General features: G+C 50.0%; 1 protein-coding gene across 1 annotated transcript; it reads left to right on the forward strand.

Moving 5' to 3' along the window:
- The first annotated feature begins 482 nt into the window (after positions 1 to 482).
- Positions 483 to 20,410, forward strand: Hhipl2 (HHIP like 2). The gene is made up of 9 exons (XM_229754.9): positions 483 to 845; positions 4,757 to 5,409; positions 7,238 to 7,381; positions 8,892 to 9,223; positions 10,576 to 10,702; positions 11,149 to 11,291; positions 16,468 to 16,549; positions 18,357 to 18,439; positions 19,639 to 20,410. Exons 1-9 carry the CDS (start codon positions 528 to 530, stop codon positions 19,893 to 19,895), a joined length of 2,139 nt encoding a protein of 712 aa, XP_229754.4. The 5' UTR covers positions 483 to 527; the 3' UTR covers positions 19,896 to 20,410.
- Positions 20,411 to 20,727: the final 317 nt, after the last annotated feature.

Below are 20,727 nucleotides of genomic sequence, written 5' to 3' on the forward strand. Positions count from 1 at the left end.
GCACACACAGACAGCTCTCCCTGACATCCTCCCAGACCCACACCTCTCTGCCCTTCTGCACTGTGGGAGCCTGGACGCTTGCCTTGTGCAGAGGCTGCTGTCAGACCTCTGTAAACATGTGCTGCTCGGCCTGCAGGAAAACAGTAAACAAGTGGGAATTTCCTGGCCTGCCCCCAACCCGGCAAGAACTCTGTGCAGCTTGAGGAATCATAGCACCTCAGTCATTGGTGCCATCACACCTTTTGGCTAAGCACCCGTGGTCCCCAACCACCGGGCACTAGTATTGAGACTTGCGCCAGTTTCGCTTTTAGGCAGGACTGACAGGTAAGGACACCTCTCCCTGGTGTCACTAGGTATGCTTAGCCACCAGCACACAGAAGGGACTTCACTGACAGAACCACCTCAGTGAACTTGGGGCAGGATGTGAGGGAGAGAAAGAAGGAAGAGAAATTGGGAGCGGGGGAGGGAGTCGGGCAGACTGGGCAGGCCAACCCAGGAAGGAGCAGCAGAAAATCCCCAAGGTCCAAATGCTGGGAAAACATAGGAGCCCACACACTGTTTCTGGTCGTCCGGCCCAATGGCTCTCTCCTGGCATTTTCTGCCTGGGCCTCACATTCTTGTTGGGCTGGGTGGGCCTGCTGCAGGGACACCCCCAGTGCCTGGATTATGGTCCACCTTTCCGTCCTCCTCTGCATCTGGAGTTTTGCTCTGACTACGACTCCTTTGGCTGCTGCGATCGGCGCAAAGACCGCCGCATCGCTGCCAGGTACTGGGACATCATGAACTACTTTGACCTGAAGGGCCACGAACTGTGTGGAGGTTACATCAAAGACATCCTTTGCCAGGTGGGTCTGAGGAGAGGGGCCAGTTTCAAAACGTGATTTGTGGCTTTAGGGTGTTTGAAAGGCTGGATCCTGGAGCAGAGTGCTTCTACCAGGCGCCTCCCTGGAGAACTGGAGGTAAGAGTGTACCCTGGTTCTCCATACTCTTCCCTCTGGGGTTTTTCTCCAGACAGTGAAGATTGAAAGAGGTATTCATGGGGTTCTCAATGCAGCTGCTCCGTCCTGCCTACAAAGACCAGAGAGCTGGGCCCAGCATTCCTGTGGCGTTTAGGCATCATGCAAGGCGGGGACTAGCAACACCTGCCCGAGTGGGTGTTTTGCCAAGAGGGCTTCGGTTGTGACAGTGGTGGTGGCAGGGGTTGGGGTCCTGTCTGCAGAACTCCTGAGGTGGATACAGAGCCTCAAGTTGCTGGAGGAAATGACCTTGAGTTTCTCCTCTCCCAGCTCACCAGCCGCCAAAATACACTGCAGGAGGAATCACCTTAGCTGAGCTGGGCTTGAAAATGGGAAGGTATAGGCTGTGCCTGGGCACATGCGTGCACACACATGCACACGTACATGCACATGCACACACAGACACAAACACACACAGACACACACATGCACACATACACAAACACACACACAGACACACACATGCACACACATGCACACATACGCACACCAATCTGTGCAAAGTCGGTGCAACGAGAGAAGCTTCTGCAAGAAAGCAGTGCTCTAACAATGTGACAGAAATTCTTCTGGGGCATTTTAGTGCTCTTGTGTGGCTGTCCCAGGGTATCTTTTCCCCACCATGGCCACTGTTTCCGAGTATACTCTTCTCCTCAGCTCTATGGGTGGGCACAGACAGCCCGGGCAGGAATCAGTGCAGTATGACATAGAGGACAGACACCTGGGTGGCATTGCCCCAGGCCTGTGTTCTCATGGCAGGGCACCATCCCTCAGGTGTTTCCTGGAAATTTAACTCTTGAAATGAGCAAGGGGTGCCTGTGCGTGCGTGCATGCATGCATGCATGCATGCGTGCATGTGCGGGTGTGCACGTGAGTGTGTAATTGGCTGGAGGTCAGTGTTAGGTGTCTTCTATCCCTCTTTCCCTTGTTTGGGACAGGGCTTATAAAACTTGGATCCCCTTGATTCTGGTAGGATGGCTGTCCTGTGAGCTCCAGAGTTTCCCTGTCTCTGGCCTGGAGCTGTGGCACTGGCTGGGATCCAAGTGCCAGGCTGGGATCCAAATGCAGGTCCCCACGCCTGCAAACAAGCACATTAGTGTCTGAGCCATCTCCTCGGCCTCAAAATGGGAGCTTTTCTGAGTAGCATGGAAGCTTTATTTCTGCGATGTCTTCTACTGAAAAATCTTGCTCCTTTCCCCATCTCTTCTCGGATCCAGAAAGTCACATTTAGCTGTTGCCTTGTTTTTACAGACTTGAAGAATAATAAACCCAACTATTTGTTAAAACAAATGAGGCCATATCCCAGCACCGTGCGTAGTCTATTCCTGACAGAGCTGCTGCAGACTGTCGCGACCCCCACCCATCTAGAATCATATGTGGGCTCCAGGGTAAAAATCCAGCACCGTGTCTGGCCCAATTCCGTAGTGCTTTTCTGAACTCTGGGAAGTGGGAACTCCTTGAAAACTCGAGTGTGCACTTTGCCCACAGCTGCTTGTGTGGCCTGCCCACGGGAGAGGTACAGTGGTCACACGGTAGAGCCGCTTCTGGTTCCGAGTCTCTTCCCCATGGAGAAACACTGGTCTGGTGCTGGAGCTGAGTCAAAACAACTTTGCAAGCTCTAAACAGCTGCCTGAGGCTGTGCCAGGATGACGGCTCTATTTCCACAGCCAGCTTTCGCTCACAGGCATTTCCTTGTTTCACCTCCACACCCCTTTATTCCGCTCTCCAGTGGATGGACCAGGTGACCTGACACTCAAGTGAGTGGGTCCTCTTGCTTTGTACCAGCTCCTCTGACATGTAGCCTTCGTTGAACCAGGCAGTCCGAAGGGAGGCGCTGTGCATTTCTGGCCTTCTTTGTTTATTTACCTTGCTCTATAGTGTCCAGCCAGGGGAAAGAACAGTGGAACTCTAATATACACGGGGTGCTGCTGGTCCCTCTATGAGTGGCTCCAGTCACACAGGCTACTTGGCCATGAGAGCTGTCAGTGATCTGGGGTACTTGGCTGACAGACTCATCTCTACCCTACTGCTCCAGATTCTCTCCTCTAAATCTGATGTCGGTTACTTTTCTGTCAATGTGATAAAACACTGAGATGACAAAGGCAACTTGTTTTTTATTTTTTAAGCATTTTATGTGGATTATGGTTTCAGAGGGTGAGAGTCCATGGTGCTGGAGTGAAGGAGCAGCTGAGAGCTTGATCTACAATCATGAGGCAAAGAGAGAGCATGGGACGTGTATGAGACTTTTGAAACCCCACAGCCCAAACCCAGTGACATCCCTCCTCCAACAAGACACATTACTTCCTGAACAGTCCTACCAATTAGGGACCAAATTCTCAAAATTATGAATGAGCCACTAGGGGCCATTCTCATTCAAACCAACTGCCCTTTTAAATTTTGACGTCCCAATCACCTCTGTCTGTCATCACTGCTGGGGGTTGAGGATCACCCTATAGAATTCTGCTGTCTCCTGAAATTGCTACAGTCTAGGAGGTCAAATAACAGACACTCCTTTGGACATTTAGTCCTTATACACTTCCATATAGGACTGTCTCATTACTGAAAAGCTAGAATTGAAAGAGAAACACATAGCTTCCAGCACAGTGCCTTGCTTATATCAAACACAAACTTCTAATATATGAAGAAATTACTATAAGCATCTTAACCTCTGGGAGAGACACATCAAACAACCATTCCGATTATATGCACTTGAATTGTTAATTGTTTTAATCATGAAGGAAGATAGAGTACGAACTACTAACACTAGGTATCTAGGTTTAATAGACAAGGAACTTGTATCATGTTGTTTCACCTTGAGAAAAGGAAGGATTGGAGAATGGGATACCATTGTTCTTAAGAAATATTCTCCCAGGGATGGAGAGATGCTTCAGTGGTTAAGAGCATTTGCTGCTCTCCTAGAGGACCAGGGTTCTGTTCCTAGCACCCGCATGGTGGCTCACAACCATCTATAGCTCTGATGCCCTCCTTTGGCCTCTGCAGATGCCTGCGCACACATGGTGCACATAAACTCATATAGGCACTCACACATACACATACATAAAGAGAAATCTTTAATAAAAATCCATCCACCATTGAACATAATCATAGGCGTCAAGAACGAAGCTCTTGACAGCTGCTATGTTTGCACAAGATCTAACAGCCTGTCACGGAAGGGGGAGGGGCCCATAGGACCCCACCCCTCAGAATTTATATCTAGGTCATGGTTGATCATGGAGGGTGAGACATTTTCTTCAGTGGTGTAACCACAAATAAGGTGCCTCCCCCCACCGTAAACAAACCCTCACTCATTCTGTAAACAGATCAGATAAAAACTCATTGGGTTTCACACATGCACAGACACACGCACGCACACATGCACGCAGGCACGCACCCGCATGCACGTATATACACACGCACGAGGACAATAGATAGGGTGCTTGTTGTAAAGAAGATCGGTGAGAATGGGAAGGGGACAGGAGAGATGTTGTGGTGAGTTATGATAAAATGGGACATAAAACGTCATGATGAAACCCACTATTACATACAACTTAACCCAGGCTAGCACACATTTTATGCGAGGGTTTCCTCTCCAGGTGCATTAACTGTATCAGAAATTTGGGTTCCAGAGGAATGATGAACAGCCATTTGTACGCAAGCTTTCGGGATGCTGACACCCTACTACACCGCTTCTCCCTTTTCTCTGCTTGCTCCTATTGAGATCAAGCCTCCCATTCTTTTTCCAGGAGTGCTCTCCCTATGCAGCCCACCTCTACGATGCCGAGAACCCCCAGACACCACTCCGGAACCTTCCGGGCCTCTGCTCTGACTACTGCTCTGCCTTCCACCACAACTGCCACTCTGCCATCTCCTTGCTAACCAACGACCGCGGCCTCCAGGAGTCCCATGGAAAAGATGGCGCTCGCTTCTGCCACCTCCTCAACCTTCCTGATGAGGACTACTGCTTCCCCAATGTCCTGAGGAACGATCAACTCAACCGCAACCTGGGAGTGGTGGCTGAGGACCACCAGGGCTGCCTGCAGCTCTGCCTGGCTGAGGTGGCCAATGGGTTGAGGAACCCCGTGTCCATGGTCCATGCTGGGGACGGCACCCACCGCTTCTTTGTTGCTGAGCAGGTAGGAGTGGTGTGGGTCTACCTCCCTGATGGGAGCCGCCTGGAACAGCCCTTTCTGGATCTCAAGAGCATGGTGCTGACCACACCGTGGATCGGGGATGAAAGAGGCTTCTTGGGCCTGGCTTTTCACCCCAAATTCCGCCACAACCGCAAGTTCTATATTTATTATTCATGCCTGGGCAAGAGGAAGGTGGAGAAAATCCGGATCAGTCAGATGAAGGTTTCCCTGTCTGACCCTAACAAAGCGGACCCCAAATCAGAGAGGTGAGACAATCTCATGAGAACCGAAACTACGCTCCCAAATGATGCCCCTCCATTTTTGGGGTGGTAGCAAAGAACTGGGCCTGGTCTTCGAGTGCTAGATTAAAATCTTAAGAAAACAAGCTGGACAGATGCTGCTTAGGGCTGTGGTTGCTCGTGCAGAGGACCTGTGTTCAATCCCCGGCACCACAACCCTCTGTAATTCCCGTTCTAAGGATATGTCTTCCCCCTTCTGGCAGCTGCTGGTACTGCGTACAGCTTGGTGCACAGGAAAAAAATAACACACATAAAAATGTTACGGAAAATCACTGCTGATGAATGAGGAAAACGTGGGTAACTTTAGAGTGAAGCTTCTTTATAGCCCTCACCTTACCTAACCTAGTTAGAGCCATGCTTGCTTTTGTTTACAAAGGAGAAGGCAGGGCTGGCAGCCAAAAGGGATTTTAGATTGATTATAGAGAACGTATTAAATACAGCAGCGGTCTCTAATTAATTGTGTGGCCACTAGATACCTGACCCTCTACCTTCAGTGTGAGATTTCCAAGGCATGGCTAGTTGATGCTCTGGTTTCATTCTGTTGCTGTGGCAAGGTAGAGGAAAGGTGGATTTATCTGGCTTATACTTCTCGGCCACAGTCAGTCACTGAGAGAAGGCAGGACAGGACCCCAAATCGAACTTGAAGGTGGGCCTGCTTACAATGGCATTACCTCCAGCTGGGGAACTCATCTCACAGGCATAAATACAGCAGGAGCAACAGAGGAGGCTGGTTGGTAGCCAGAGTCCACTTGGCAAGCTTCCTTGCGCGGCCCAGGACCAGCGGTCTTAGGATGGGATGCCCACAGTGGCTTGTGTCTTCCATCAGTTAACCATCTTGATGGTCCCCTCAGACACGCCCATGTGACAATCTGAGGACACAATCCCCCACTTGAGACTTCCCACCTGGGTGACTCTAGAAGGTGTCAAGTCGCTTGCCAGGACAGATGAGGTACTCGTTCTAGCTGGCTGCAAGACCATGCTTTGTCTTGCCCTCACTCTGCCTTCTCCCCTTTGTTCTTCCTGCCTCAGCTCTTTCCCTCTCTGTCTTTAGGGTTTCTATTGCTGTGAACTGACGCCATGACCATGCCAACTCCTATAAAGGGCGACATTTAACTGGGGCTGACTTACAGTTTCAGAGGTTCAGTCCATTATCGTCATGACAGAAAACACAGCCGTGTGCAGCAGACACAGTGCTGAGGAGGCGCTGAGAGTTCTACATCTGGATCCTCAGGGGACAGGAAGGAAAACTGAGACACACTGACCAGACTTGAGCTTCTGAGACCTCCAGTCACACACTTCCTCTGACAAAGCCACACCTCCTGCACAAAGCCACACCTCCTGATAGTGCCACTCCCCTATGGGGCTAAGGAGGCCATTTTATTCAGCCCTCCACACCACCATAGAGAAGCTGAAGGACTGGAAGGAGCAGAATGACCTGCTACATTTGTAGGAAGGAATGGAGGGTTCTGGTGGGGCAGAGAGAAAAGGCAAACCCTAGAGAGGGGTGGCTGTTACCGTGGCCCTATCTCAGTGTAGAAAGATCCACAGTGGCTCAGAGGTAGGTTGCTTATGTGGTACATGCAGAGGAGGCACTGGGTTTGATCCCCAGTACAAAGAAGAATTGCACCAGGAAACATGGGGCCCCTCAGTGCCCCAAAGCCCCCTACTTTGTGGTCCTTGGAGACTGAAGCCAGGCCAGGCTTTCCTTGCAGAACTTGGTGACTTGGACCAACCAACTTCTGGGTTCTTCTCAGTCAGGCTAAAGCCTAATGTACAGTTTCCTTTTCTCTTCCAGGGTCATCTTGGAGATAGATGAACCAGCCTCAAACCACAATGGTGGACAGCTTCTCTTTGGCCTGGACGGCTATCTTTACATATTCACTGGGGATGGAGGGCAGGCTGGGGATCCCTTTGGCAAGTTTGGAAATGCTCAGAACAAGTAAGCTGTATGGGGGCTGTACCCCCATTCCTTTCAGGTGCACCCCTGGTACACTGTTCCTTTACATAGAGTCAAACTTGGAAGATCTAATCCCTTCCACTGCAGCCAGTGAGAGGAGACTTTGGATTACCTCCCTATCAGTGATTCATACAGAGCACTGTGCTAACTAATATAACGCTTAGTGTCCCCGGACATGGTGGTGCAGGCCTTTCACCCCAGGACTTGGGAGGCAGGGGCAGGTGAATCTCTGAGTTTGAGGTGAGCCTGGTCTACATAGTAAGTTCCAGGACGGCCAGAGCTACAGAGTGAGACCCTGCCTCAAGAAATAGATAAATAAATAAATAAATAAATAAATAAATACATACATACATACATACATACATACATACATACCTAATATAGCCATTATAGTGCTGTGTAGAAAATAATTTTAAAATTAAATGTATGTAGCAGGACACTCTAGGACAACCACCATCTAAACTGGCTTACATCTCAGAACACCTCAGGCTCCGTGCTCGGCCCAGAGACACAGGAGAAGTCAGATAATAAGAGCTGAGATATGTCGAGGGCCCATGGTGTTGACAGTGACTGCTTCTTGAGAATGTATGACATGCTTAAGGGGTAAGGGGATTTTAATCCGTTTTAATTGTTATATCATTAGTACTAGGCCTACTGAAAACATGTATGGAAGGAAGATTCCTATGTAGGGGTTATGGTTTCCCTTTTCCTGCCATGAAAAAGACAGAACCTGGCACTTGGACACTGGCATCAGAGCCCACCGGTGCCATCTGTGCTGCCTGTCAGGGTCGCTGTGTCCTGCCCTTTACACTCAGGGAGCGCTTGCTCCCACTAGACCTAGGAGTGACATACTAATGTCAATCCCACTGAGCTAGTATCTGCTGAATGCTGTCATCCAGGGGTTTCGGTACGAACCACGTACATGACTGCCCATTAAATGCAGCATCACACTGGCAGAGCGATACGATATCACGGCCCAGCACTCAAACTCCTCGGAAGAGCCTCTCTGAAAAAACACACTGCTCTCTGGGGAAAAAAAAATTATTTATTTTCAGGTTTACAATATTAGGCCAAATTGGAGAACACCCACCCGTTAAAACAGAAAGCCGAAGTTTCAAATTACTAAGGGTCACGTGGTACGGGATCAAGTCACGTTCTCCGGTAGAGCTCCTGGAGCCAGAGTTGAAGGAGTCTTAAACCCTTCTTATATATTTAAAAGAAAAAGGCGGGTCACTCTCGCCTGCCTGTGGGGTTCCTAGAAGTCTCCCGAGAGGGTTTCTCTCCCCCGTGGGGTTCCTAGAAGTCTCTCAGTGGGTCTCTCTCCCCAGTGGGGTTCCTAGCGCTCTCCTGAGATGCATCAGCGCTCTCCTGAGATTGGTCAGCTCTCAGCGCCCCCCCCCCCCCCCCCCCCCCCGTTCTCTCCTCTGACCTTTTGCCTTCCTTACTTGTGTCCTTGCTCACTCGGCCTCCTTCTTGGCTCCTTGTCTTTCAGAAGTTCTCTGCTGGGGAAAGTGTTAAGGATTGATGTGAATGGGGCAGGCATGTCTGCCCAGCGGTACCGAGTGCCCCTGGACAATCCCTTTGTATCTGAGCCTGGGGCCCACCCTGCCGTCTATGCCTACGGGGTCAGAAACATGTGGCGCTGTGCTGTGGACCGAGGAGACCCCGTCACACGCCAGGGCCGAGGTCGGATATTCTGTGGGGATGTGGGCCAGAACAAGTTCGAAGAAGTTGATCTGATCGTTAAAGGCGGGAACTACGGCTGGAGGGCAAAGGAAGGGTTTGAATGTTATGACAAAAACCTTTGTCATAATGCTTCCTTGGGTAAGTAGGACACTGGCTGGTTGGTCTCTGAATGAGTTGACTAGGTTGGCAGGAGTCGTAGGGGGAGACAACCTGAATATTCTGAGGGTTGTTTCCATGGTGGATTGTTGGATTATGAGAGAGTACCTCTCTGCTGCCCCAGTCAGTCACACCAGAGGCACTTTGATGGTACTTGTTCGAAAGTCAATCCCTGCTAATCAGTAGTACTTGCCTAGAATCCCGGTTCTGGAGGTAGAGACTGGAGGATTGTGAATTCAGAGCCAGCCTGGGCTCCACAGGGAGTTCAAGGCCTGCAGCACACCCTGCAAGGGTCATGGAGCAGCTCCCTAAGGGTAGCAGATCAGTAATTTTCCTACCTTTCTATCTCTCAGATCAATAGTTTTCCTACCTTTCTATCTCTCTGCATCTGCCCTTCAAAGACAGGAACTTTGAATGCTATTGTGAAGCTTGCCTTTGTTTCTTCTCCTGGAGATGGGGTCTGAATAAACCTAGATTGACTTTGACCTTGAACCCCTGATCTTCCAGTCTCAGCCAACTTCGTGCTGGTAACCCCTTTCTGTTTGCACAAAACCCTTCTCTCTAGAAATTTCCTTTGCTCAGATCACTGGATCTGATTTGGGGCCGGTGAGATGTGCCGAACCAGCTCCTGAAGGCTGTCTTCACTGCAAATGCTCTCACACACACTGGATGCAATACTTAGAAAAAGTGCATTCGATTCATATGGTGTATACCAGCCATAATGCATTTACATTTTGGGTGAGCTGGGCTGCAGGAACTAACTAGTACTTTAAATAAGTTACTTGAGTGGCTTTTAGACATGCTATTTTAAGAGCAAACTTGGTGGCTACATGGTCTTTAAAAATAGTCTCCCGGTTAGAACGTTCTGCTAAAACAGTATCCTCCATACACAGGAGGAAGGAAGGGGGTACCTCAAAATCAACAATCAGGCGGTGTTGGAGAGCAACCCCGCTGCAGAGTTAGGGACCAATGGTCACCACCCTTTTGTCTTCCTCCTCCTGACCCTCCTTTTGAGACAGGCTCTCACGTAACCCAGGCTGGCTTCATGCCTGCTGATCCTTCTGTCTCCACTGGTGTCTCAAGACTTCTGGTCTATCTGCCCCAGGAGCCTAAGCGGGGAACCAGGTGTTGGGGAGGGGAACTGGGGTCGAGATATCAGTCTAACGGGAAGCTTGCGTCCACAGTTGGTCTGCTGAGAAAAGGATTTCATTGCCAGTCTTACTAAAGACCAGAAGCTAAACGAGACAGTTGCGTTGAGAAGTCCACTTCTGATTCCTTAGAACTATCCACTCACGCCGTGATATTTACTCCTTTTTTTCCCTTGGTCCTGACAGACGACATTCTGCCCATCTATGCCTATGGCCATGGGGTGGGAAAGTCAGTCACTGGAGGTTATGTCTACCGTGGGTGTGAATCCCCCAATCTCAATGGCCTCTACATCTTCGGGGACTTCATGAGTGGGTAAGAAAGTATTTACTTATTTGTTCATTTTTTGTTTTTAAGATTTATTTATTTTATGTATGTGAGTACACTGTCACTGTCTTCAGACACACCAGAAGAGGGCATCGGATTCCATCATAGATGACTGTGAGTCACCGTGTGGCTGCTGGGAATTGAACTCAGGACCTCTGGAAGAGCAGTCAGTGCTCTTAACCGCTGAGCCGTCTCTCCAGCCCCTGCTTTTTTGTTCTTTTTGTTTTTGAGGGAGGGTTTTGATATTTCTAGAAGACCTGCACTCACTCTTCAGAACAGAACGGTTTCAAACTCATGGTGATTCTCCTGCCTCTCAGAGGTGTGCTTCAGCATGCTTAGCGCTAGTACTCGAGGATCCTTGATTCTAGGAGGGGACATAAACCATGGAGTGGAAATACGGACGCCTACAACATAAAGTTTTACTTTTCATCTAGTCGACTTATGGCTTTGCAGGAAGATAGGAAAACCCAGAAATGGTCAAAGCGAGACATCTGTCTGGGAAACTCGTCCTGCGCCTTCCCGGGGCTGATCAGCGCGTACAGCAAGTTCATCATCTCCTTCGCAGAAGATGAAGCCGGTAACTCCTGCTGTTTGATTGCTCTCTGTAAACGCGTATCAGCTGCAATGTATCTCTTGTCATTTAAACAGTCGCTGTCGCTTCTCTCATGGCGGTCCTTGAGTCAGTTTCCAGAGTGAGTGACCAGAGTGCCCAGGAGATGCGGTCACTATTTTCACTGATTCCCCCAACCACACCCCAACACACCCACGCCCACACCCCTGTCATGGTGAAAACTACAGCTCCTTGTGAGGGACACTTCAAGGTCTGTGAGCTCATCTCTGACTTCAGAGAGGTCCACGCCCTCCCCCTCAGCTGCTTTTAGTCTGAGATAATTAGGAGAGTGTGGCCAAGGCCCCGGTCGGGTCAGACTAAGTGTGCACCCCATTCTTATCCTCTTGGGCTGTCTAGGAGGAGATGTGTGGTCACTGATTGTGTTAAGGTCCACCTGACTCTGCCAAGAGTTTGTAAGGAAAGACCTGGATGTAAAAGGTGTGTATGTGTGTGCGTGTGTGTGTGTGTGTTAGGTAGCAAGGCATATGGTTATTTTACAGAAGACACCATGTGCATGCTAAGGGCATCACATTGAAGCCAAGGTTTGTACTCATGTCTAATGAACACGTATGCTCCTAATAATATATACCAGAGGATTCTTTTCTTAAAGGTTTATTTATTTAATGTATGTGAGTACACCGTCACTATCTTCAGACATATCAGAAGAGGGCATCGGGTCCCATTACAGATGGTTGTGAACCACCATGTGGTTGCTGGGAATTGAACTCAGGACCTCTGGAAGAGCAGTCAGTGCCCTTAACCACTGAGCCACCTCTCCAGCCCCCAGAGATTTCATCCTTGGTTTCAGCATTCCATTAGTTAATGTTTCATTTTGAAAGGTTGAAATTTCAAATCATTTTGAAAGGTTAAAGGTTCAAGTTTTAAGGAAATTCCATTCTGTTTCCCTAAGTATGCGCAGGATCTTTTCATCTAGTCATGCTTATGTGGTAAAAAGGCAGTAAGATGATGTCATAGGCTGGGGATGTAACTCAGTTGCTGGAGTGCCTGAGGCCCTGGGTCCAGACCTGTGGTACCAGTATTTATTTAGGAGTGGAGGCAGGAGAATTCAGAAATTCATGGTTGTCCTTGGCTTAGGGGGAGTCTGTGAGACCTTATCTCAATACACAATAGGCATGTGTGTGCACACACACACACACGCACACACACACACACACACACACACACACACAGAGAGAGAGAGAGAGAGAGAGAGAGAGAGAGAGAGAGAGAGAGAGAGGTAGATAAGTATAGATACAGAGAGATTGAACAGGAGCAAAGTCCATTATCTGTGAGTATCTTCCAGATACCTGTGATTCTCTGTAGATAGAAGGTCAGGGGTGGGAGAGTCCTGGAGTTTAGCTCTTTTCACTCAGAGCCTCAGGGTGGCTGCACAGGACCCTATCTTGAGGAAGTTGAAAGAAATCTAGTCAGCTCCCTTTCCTCTCCTCTCAGGAGCATTCTACAGCAGCAGGGGTTGATGTGTATTTTCTCTCCTTCCGTGATGGAGATACAGACCAGATATAAAGTAGGTAAAGGCAGGTCTATTAGGAGGCAGCTCTCGGGTGGGTTCACCAGTCTCACAGGTGGAGGCCAGTGACGTCACGCATCCAGGCTAAAGCAAGGGGGGTTTATAGAGCTGAGGTGAGGAGTGACGATGACGATGTGCCAGCTAGGAGCTAGGATGGTGTCCATACACGGCCAAACCCTGAGCCCCTGGGCGAGCATTCTTGGGTGGGTTGCCGGAAACGGGGAGGGGAGGTTTTCTTAGTGCGGGCGCAGTTGGGAAGGAGGGTAGACGGGGTTTCCCAGCCTGTACAGTGAGTCCTGAGCAGGAGTGCCAGCCTCACAGGGCCTTTTAGAAAATTCAAGAATTTTAAATAGAAAAAGCCTATGTGAGTTGCAAATTGGGAATCCAAACATTTAAAGAAGTAGAGAAACCACAGGCTGCTAAGAAGCTGCCCAGGGAAGAGAGGATGGATCAGGGCAAGCCATTCATCTGCCCGCGGGGGGAGGGGGCGCTCTCTGCTGGAACCCCCAAAAGGTGCTTCTCTGCAGCACAGAACCTCCGCTTTGGAGGTTTGCTGAGCTGTAGTCATCAGTCAGGAGGGGAAAACAGGCTGCTTTTGAAAACAGTCACTTCTGGCAAACACAGCGAGTGTCCTCTGGGAAGTGGGGCTGTACTGGGGCTTTGCCCTGGGTCAGCCCTGAGGCCAGAGAAGCTGCTCCAAGATGAGCTACTTTCTCCTGTAAAAGCAGGCTCCCTATGGGTCCTTTTCATACTCTTTCCACTGAGGCTCTTCCAGAGAACGCAAGCATCAGTTGCTAGCTTTGGGTAAGGTGCTTTTCAGTGGAACTAGACTGTTTTAGCACTTGCCACATTTTAGACTAAGGAGCACTTAAACTTGATGTGGGCTGTGACTGAGGTGAGGCTAAGGGAATGGCTGGCCTGGAGCTATCCCTGGGCCGGTGTGCAAGCTGACCTAAGTAAGGGCTGGTCTAAGGAGGACACCTGTGGCCAGTCCAGCTGCATTCAGCTGTCTTTCTGCCTGAAACAGATATTAAAGGGGATGGTGAGATGGATCAGCTGGTAAGGTGCCACTAGGCCTGACAACCTGAATTCCATCCAGGGACCCAAGGAGAGAACTGCTTCCTGCAGCCTGTCCTCCAGTCCCCACGCATGTGCCATGGCACACACACCTCTCACATACCCAAAGTTAACATGTGAGATGTAAAACAGATACTCAAAATGTTAGCTGTGTGCTGCGGGTAAAGTTTACCTTTTGTGTTTTCCTCCTAAATATAGAACTGGAAATGTGTGGCGTGTTCGAAACACAACACATTACACAGGCAGCAGTCAGGTAAAGCAAGCACGCACACAGTTAGATAGCCCCTGCTTCCCACTTTGGAGCTCGTGTGTGCTTTAGAAGGTTCCTGTCAGAGTGGCCTGGGTTCAGGGGACTGATAGAAGGCAGCTCATTTATCTGATGGTGTCTGGTGTTTCCAGTCAGATAGTACAGTTGCATCCAGAGAAGGATGTGTCCTTTCTCAGAACAGTTATAAACACATCTTATACAGGATGTGAAGCCATAGCGTCTGCAATGCCTGCTTCCCTGGGTAGCAGACTCTGCAGAATCTAAGATGCCCACACTGCAGAGAAACACGCAGTCACTCTTCTCCACAGATCTGAGGGCCAAGTTGTCACCTAAGGCTGTAGAACTGTCACACCTGCAGCTTCACTGCTGTCTTCCATGGAGCTGACAAGAAGTCACATAAGCCTTGTGAGTGAGCTGAATACCGTGTAACCTGCTAGCATTTTGTCGGGTTGACAGAGCTGCTGAGGCACTTACACCTCAGAGGATGAGGACGAGTAGAGGGCTGAAGGGATGGCTCACTTGTCAGGCCCTGCCCTGCAAGCATGAAGACCCAAGTTCAGTTCCCCAACACTCAGGTAAAAACTGGGTGTGCTAGTGCTCTGTAATCTCTGTGCTGGAAAGGAAGAGGAGGGTGGACGCTGGAGCTCAGCGGCCAGCCAGCCCAGCCAGACCCTGTTTCAAACATAAGATGACTGACTGTCTTAGGGTGTCTACTCCTGCACAAACATCATGACCAAGAAGCTTACACTTCCACATTGCTGTTCATCACCAAAGGAAGTCAGGATTGGAACTCAGGCAGGTCAGGAGGCAGGAGCTGATGCAGAGGCCATGGAGGGATGTTTCTTACTGGCTTGCCTCCCCTGGCTTGCTCAGCTTGCTTTCTTATAGAACCCAGGACCACCAGCCCAGGCATGGCTCCACCCATAATGGGCTGGGCCCTTTCCCCTTGATCACTAGTTGAGAAAATGCCTTACAGCTGGGCTTCATGGAGGCATTTCCTCAACGGAGGCTCCTTTCTCCGTGATAACTTCAGCTTGTGTCAAGTTGACACACAGAACCAGCCAGTACAATGGTGAACAGTCTAGGGGACGCTCAACGTCAACCTGTGGCCTCTATATGCTGATGTATACATGTGCATATAACACACATGAACAAGTATGTATCCTCCCTCCCTCCCTCCCTCCCTCCCTCCCTCCCTCCCTCCCTCCCTCCCTCATGAGTCCCTCGCAACATTGTTATCCCATGTTTCCTGGCAGCATGGTGACTCTCTCTTATGGGTGAACGACTGTATGGGTGTTTATGTAGACTGGGAGGTCTCCTAGGATAGCACAGCTCAGAGATTGAACAAGAGCAAAACCCATTATCTGTGAGTGTCTCCCAGATAATGAGATTCTCTGTAGATAGAAGGTCAGGGGTGGGAGAGTCCTGGAGTTTAGCTCTTTTCACTCAGAGCCTCAGGGTGACTTTGCGCAGGACCCTATCTTGAGGAGGTTGAAGAAATCCAGTCAGCTCCCTTTCCTCTCCTCTCAGGAACATTCTATGGGAAATGGAATTATGAGGATTCATGCCTAGAATTACCCAGGTAACACTGGGGCTGAGGTGCATCCTCCACCACAGCCATGCACTGCACAGACAACCGCTAGGGGAAGTGAGGTAGATTCTTCCACCAGAGAGTAATGAAGCTGCTTTCTGAAACCCAAGCCCGAAGGGCTGGGAGGAAACATGGCTTTTTCTAAATGTGATTCTGGAGGGTGTGGTTGGGGGTGTTTTGGATGGGGGTGTGTGGAGGAGTGCAAGAAGAAGGGCCGAAAGGGCGGGGATGGTCAGAAGGAAATCAACAAGCTAGTCACTCAGGAAGAAAGTGACAGAGCTATGCTGAGAGGAAACATTGATGAAGGGACAGAGCAAAGGGACTGCCAGAGGGCTGCAGCCTCACCTGTGTGGAATGGCTGGAGAAGCAGGTGGAGCTTTGCCGAGGTGACATTTTCTAGAAGAGAGGAGATAGAGAATACTCCTTTGCATCCAGCAGCACGCGTATGGAGCGGCCTCCACTGGGCCTCATTCTGAGAGGTTGGAACCTCTTTGGAGGTTCAAAGGTGAACTTTCCCCTCAAGAAGCCTGCAGCCCAGTGCAGGGTTGGCTGTCAGGCATCCAGAGCTCACCCGTGATGACCACAACACTTTAGGGCTGGTGGTTTCATTTCATTGTGTGTCCATTGTGTCTCAGCCCTTCTGATGTACTGTTCCTCTTCCTGACTCCTGTCTCCTTAGGGGAGCTGTATTTCCTGGCCACCTCCTACCCAAGCGCCTATGCACCACATGGATCTATTTACAAGTTTGTCGACCCCTCAAGGTGAGATTTGGTGTCATCGTTTTCTTAGGAATTAGTGCATAGACAGATGGAGTCTCCCCTCTGAGGCTATGTCCTGACTTTGAGGCGCTGCTCAGTGGATATGTGACGAATAGATCTAGCCATTGCTCAGGGTCCAGCATAGCTTCACCTAAGAGTGGGGCTCTCCATCTGTGTGGCCTCAGAAGTTCCTGCGTGGGGGGGGGAGGTCTAGTTGGTCCCTAAGACTGTGCCTTAGATGCCTTGCTGAGAAGTAGCGTGTGGGCTGCCACAGTGTGAACCTTGTCCGGGCAGCCTCCACTGTGGTCTGGTGCTGTGCACAGCGCTCGTCCTCTGACCTGGAGCTGTATGGGTGGGGTGACTGTGCCTGGGGAAGGACTTCTGCTCTTCCTACTAATAGTTTCCAGGCTGAAGCTGGTTCCCTTTCCTTTGCTACCTTATAATTACGTTTGGTTAGGGATAATCTAACCCCCTTCTTTCCTAAGAACATCCTGAGAAACCAAACAAAACCGAACAGACATGGTTGGCTGTGCACTTCATCGTTGGCCTTCTTGAGAGGGGGCTCTCATATTGTAGTGTAAGTTGGCCTGGAACTCAAGGTAGTCCCCCTGCCTCGGCCTCCTGAGTGCTGGGCTTGTAGCTACAGGTCACAAAGCCTGGCTTTATGCACACACATGATGACAGAACACCAAGAGGAGAGAAGACAGAAGCCTCAAGCCATGGTTAAGGAGACTAAAGTCAGGCAAACTAAGCCACTGACCCTCATGGGGTGAGAGTGAGTGACATCAGAGAGAAGGCTGGAGCAAAGCAATGAATTTGGAGCAAACTGGCTGGGAGGCTCTGGTTCAGTGCCCAAAGCCCCATTTGTTTCAGGAGTTGCACACCGGAACATGCACCTTAACAGCAAGGGGATACTAGCTGGTGAGGTGGGCCATGCTTAGCTTCTGTTCCATTGTCCTTTTGAAGGGATTTTTCTTAGAGCGATTCACCACTACCATTGCAACAATTATTACCATCACTACCACCACCATCACCACCACCACCACCATCACCATCACCACCACCATCACCACCACCATCACCACCACCACCACCATCACCATCACCACCACCATCACCACCACCACCATCATCATCATCACCATCACCATCATCACCATCACCACTATCACATCATCATCACCATCATCACCATTGTCACCAGCACCACTACTACCACCACCATCACCATCATCACCACCACTATCACCATCATCACCATCATCACCATCACCACCACCACCATCATCACCATCACCACCACCACTATCACCATCATCACCACCACCTCCACCATCACCACTGGCAGCACCATCATCCCCATTGTCTGCCGAGCACTTACTGTCTGCTGGACCTTGATAATTTAAAAAAAAAAAAACTCCATTCTTCACCAATCCCCTATGGTGTGTCAGGGACACTGCTCTCAGTTAACCTTCACTATTTCCCTGTGAGACATTGGAAACCATTTTTTCCCATTTCACAGATGTACAAATTGAGGCTTTGTAAGATGTCCTGGGCTACTCTTATGTGGACCCAGTGGTGCCTGTCACCAGACCTGTGCTGACCTCTTTCTCCGCTGCCTCCTGATGGCACTGGGTGCCCTTTCTTCTCTCCATCTGAGCTCAGAGCACATTCCTACCACAGCTCTCCAGCCCCATGGACGAGAAAGGGTCAAGCTCAGTTCTTGTAAATGCACGCCCAGAGGCCACCTTGATTTTCTGATTGTGTCTTCACTATCTAGTGACCTCACCCTCTCTGCTGATGTTTACAGGCGAGCCCCGCCAGGCAAGTGCAAATTGAAGCCAGTGCCGGTGAGAGCCAAGAGTAAGAAGATCCGGTTCCGGCCACGCGCAGGTGAGTCCCTTCCTGAGTTTTGGCTTAGTCACATCCTAAGCAAACACGTGGCAATCCCCTGGGTGGAGGGTCAGACTCTCTTGGTTTCCTTCTTGTCATATTTATTATATGCGTGTTCGTTGTTTTGCCTGCATTTCCGTATGTGCACTGCACATGTGCAGGAGCCTATAGAACCCAGCACGAGGCTTCAGATGTCCTGTAACTGAAGTTCCCGGTAGTTGTGAGCCACTGTGTAGGTACGAGGAACTGATCCTGGATTTTCAGCAAGAGCAGACAGTGCTCTTAATGGCTGAGCTGCCTTGAGCTCCAAGGGTCATAATTTCTCTCTAAAGGGTTATGAGGATTATTAACTTGTAGTTCAGTGTATACATCTTCTCTGCAGACCAGAATTAGTGAGATGCCTGCTGCTTCTATCATGATCTGTTGTTCCCTAGTCATGCATGCTTCCATGAGTGCATCCATTCATGCATCCACTCATGCATGCATCCACCTGTGCACCCAGGCATCCATGCATCCATCCATGCATCATCCATGCATGCATGCATGCATCCATCCATCCATGCATGCATCCATCCATCCATGCATCTGTCTGTCCATCCATCCATCCATGCATGCAGTTGTTTATGTGTTTGTTCATTTGGTGACAAGCACTCATATTTACTTGTGGGAGGTTCTGTGCTATGCCTGGGGATACATCTCTGACCTATGCAAATTTGAAGTCAAATGGGAGGGGGACATAGAGAGATAAGTCAGTTGTGAGGTTCTGGTTGAGAGGCTATATAGGGTACTGTGAGGGATTGTGATGTGCGAAATTCTTCTTCACGATAAAACATGGAGTCATGGAAGACTTTTAAGAGGAAGGATGCAATCTTAGGCAGACACCCCAGAACCACTTATCTCTGGAGTGACCCCAATCCACAAAGAAAGGCATCACTCAGGTCAGATAGGGGTATCAAAACAATGTCAATGCGAACAATTGATATCACAGCTCCCTTATAGCAAGCTGGGTGTGGCGGCCCTTACAGTACCAGCTCTTCAGGAGGCTGAGGCAAGAGGATTGCTTGAGCCAGAGTTGGAGGCCAGCACAGAGAACTAAGTCAGACCCTGTCTTTTAGAAAAGCTGTGAGGTTCCTTAGAGCTCCTTTTATAGCTTCTTCCTGGGTTATCGCTTTCTCACCAAAAAACTGCTTCCCTTCCAGCCACAGTCTTGGACTCGATGAAGGAGGAATCGCAGAAAGCAGCTGGAAAACCATCCACTTCGACCTTAGCTTCTAGCTCAGACCGGGCTGCACCTCAGAGGGGCTCCCCCAAGAAGCCAGCTTCTCCCCCAAGCAGCAAGAAAACATTTCAAAGGCCTAGTACCAAGAAAAAAAGCAGAATGTGGTCCCCAGGCCCCCAGGGCAAGAGGAAGCAGAGTCAGGCCACACGGAAGTCCCCAGGCAGAAGTCACCCATGACTTCTTGGTCAGCTTGGCCGATGAGACCTGAGAAAGGAGAATGCTTCGCTGATCGTATACTGCTGCTGCTGCTGCTGCTAAGTCTGGGTCTGCTGGAAGGCTGCCTGGAGGTGGGTCGGGCAGAGCTCGATTCCAGCGTGTGTGGTCTTTCTCACCCTGGGAAATCTTGCTGTCTACCGAAGAAGCATGAGTCTGGTCTGTGGCTGAATTTTTGAGGAGAGACCACAGCCCGCAGGACCCTGCACCTGGCTTATGGCATGTGCTAGTGTGCACACCTGCCTGGAATCCCCCCTGACATCCTTTCTACCTGGGGTCATAAATGACCCCGGGCTTCCTCTCACCCATCCTTTGATCTCAGTGTTTGGCCACGGGAAATCTAGCATGTTTCAGCCAGCTTGCTTTAGCAGCTCATTCCTCTCTCCTGCTGCCTGTGTCTGGCAGAGGACAAGCAGGCTCTGCTGTGATCCTCTGGCTATTTAGGTTCAGCTAATGCTAATAAACACAAGTGCATCCCATTGGGGTTCTCTCTGTGCCTCCTCTGTGCGCTTCCTCTTGAAATCTCATCTTGCCCAGTCTCGCTGTGCCGCTCTGTGGAAGATAAGGAAGGTGGGGGCTTCTTGGCTGGACTTAGTGGCCAGGAAGTGTCACAGAAGAGCCAGGCTGTGCTCCATCTCAAAACAGTACACCTACCCCCCGGGGGCCTCGGCGAAGGCCCAAGACTTTTGAACCAAAGGAGGATGAAGAGCTATAGGGTGTGTGTGGAGGGTGGTGGTGATGGTGGAGAGATGGTTCAGAAATCAAGAGCACTTACTGGGCTTCCAGAGGACGTGGG

Source organism: Rattus norvegicus, chromosome 13 (assembly GCF_036323735.1).
Source record: "Rattus norvegicus strain BN/NHsdMcwi chromosome 13, GRCr8, whole genome shotgun sequence".
Lineage (NCBI taxonomy): Eukaryota > Metazoa > Chordata > Mammalia > Rodentia > Muridae > Rattus > Rattus norvegicus.

Excerpts from the sequence above, each read along its gene's own strand:
- Hhipl2 (XM_229754.9), top strand. The coding sequence starts at position 528 with ATGCTGGGAAAACATAGGAGCCCACACACTGTTTCTGGTCGTCCGGCC. Across the intron at positions 9,224-10,575 it reads TTGTCATAATGCTTCCTTGG|ACGACATTCTGCCCATCTAT; the intron begins GTAAGTAGGACA and ends TGGTCCTGACAG. Across the intron at positions 16,550-18,356 it reads AAGTTTGTCGACCCCTCAAG|GCGAGCCCCGCCAGGCAAGT; the intron begins GTGAGATTTGGT and ends TGATGTTTACAG.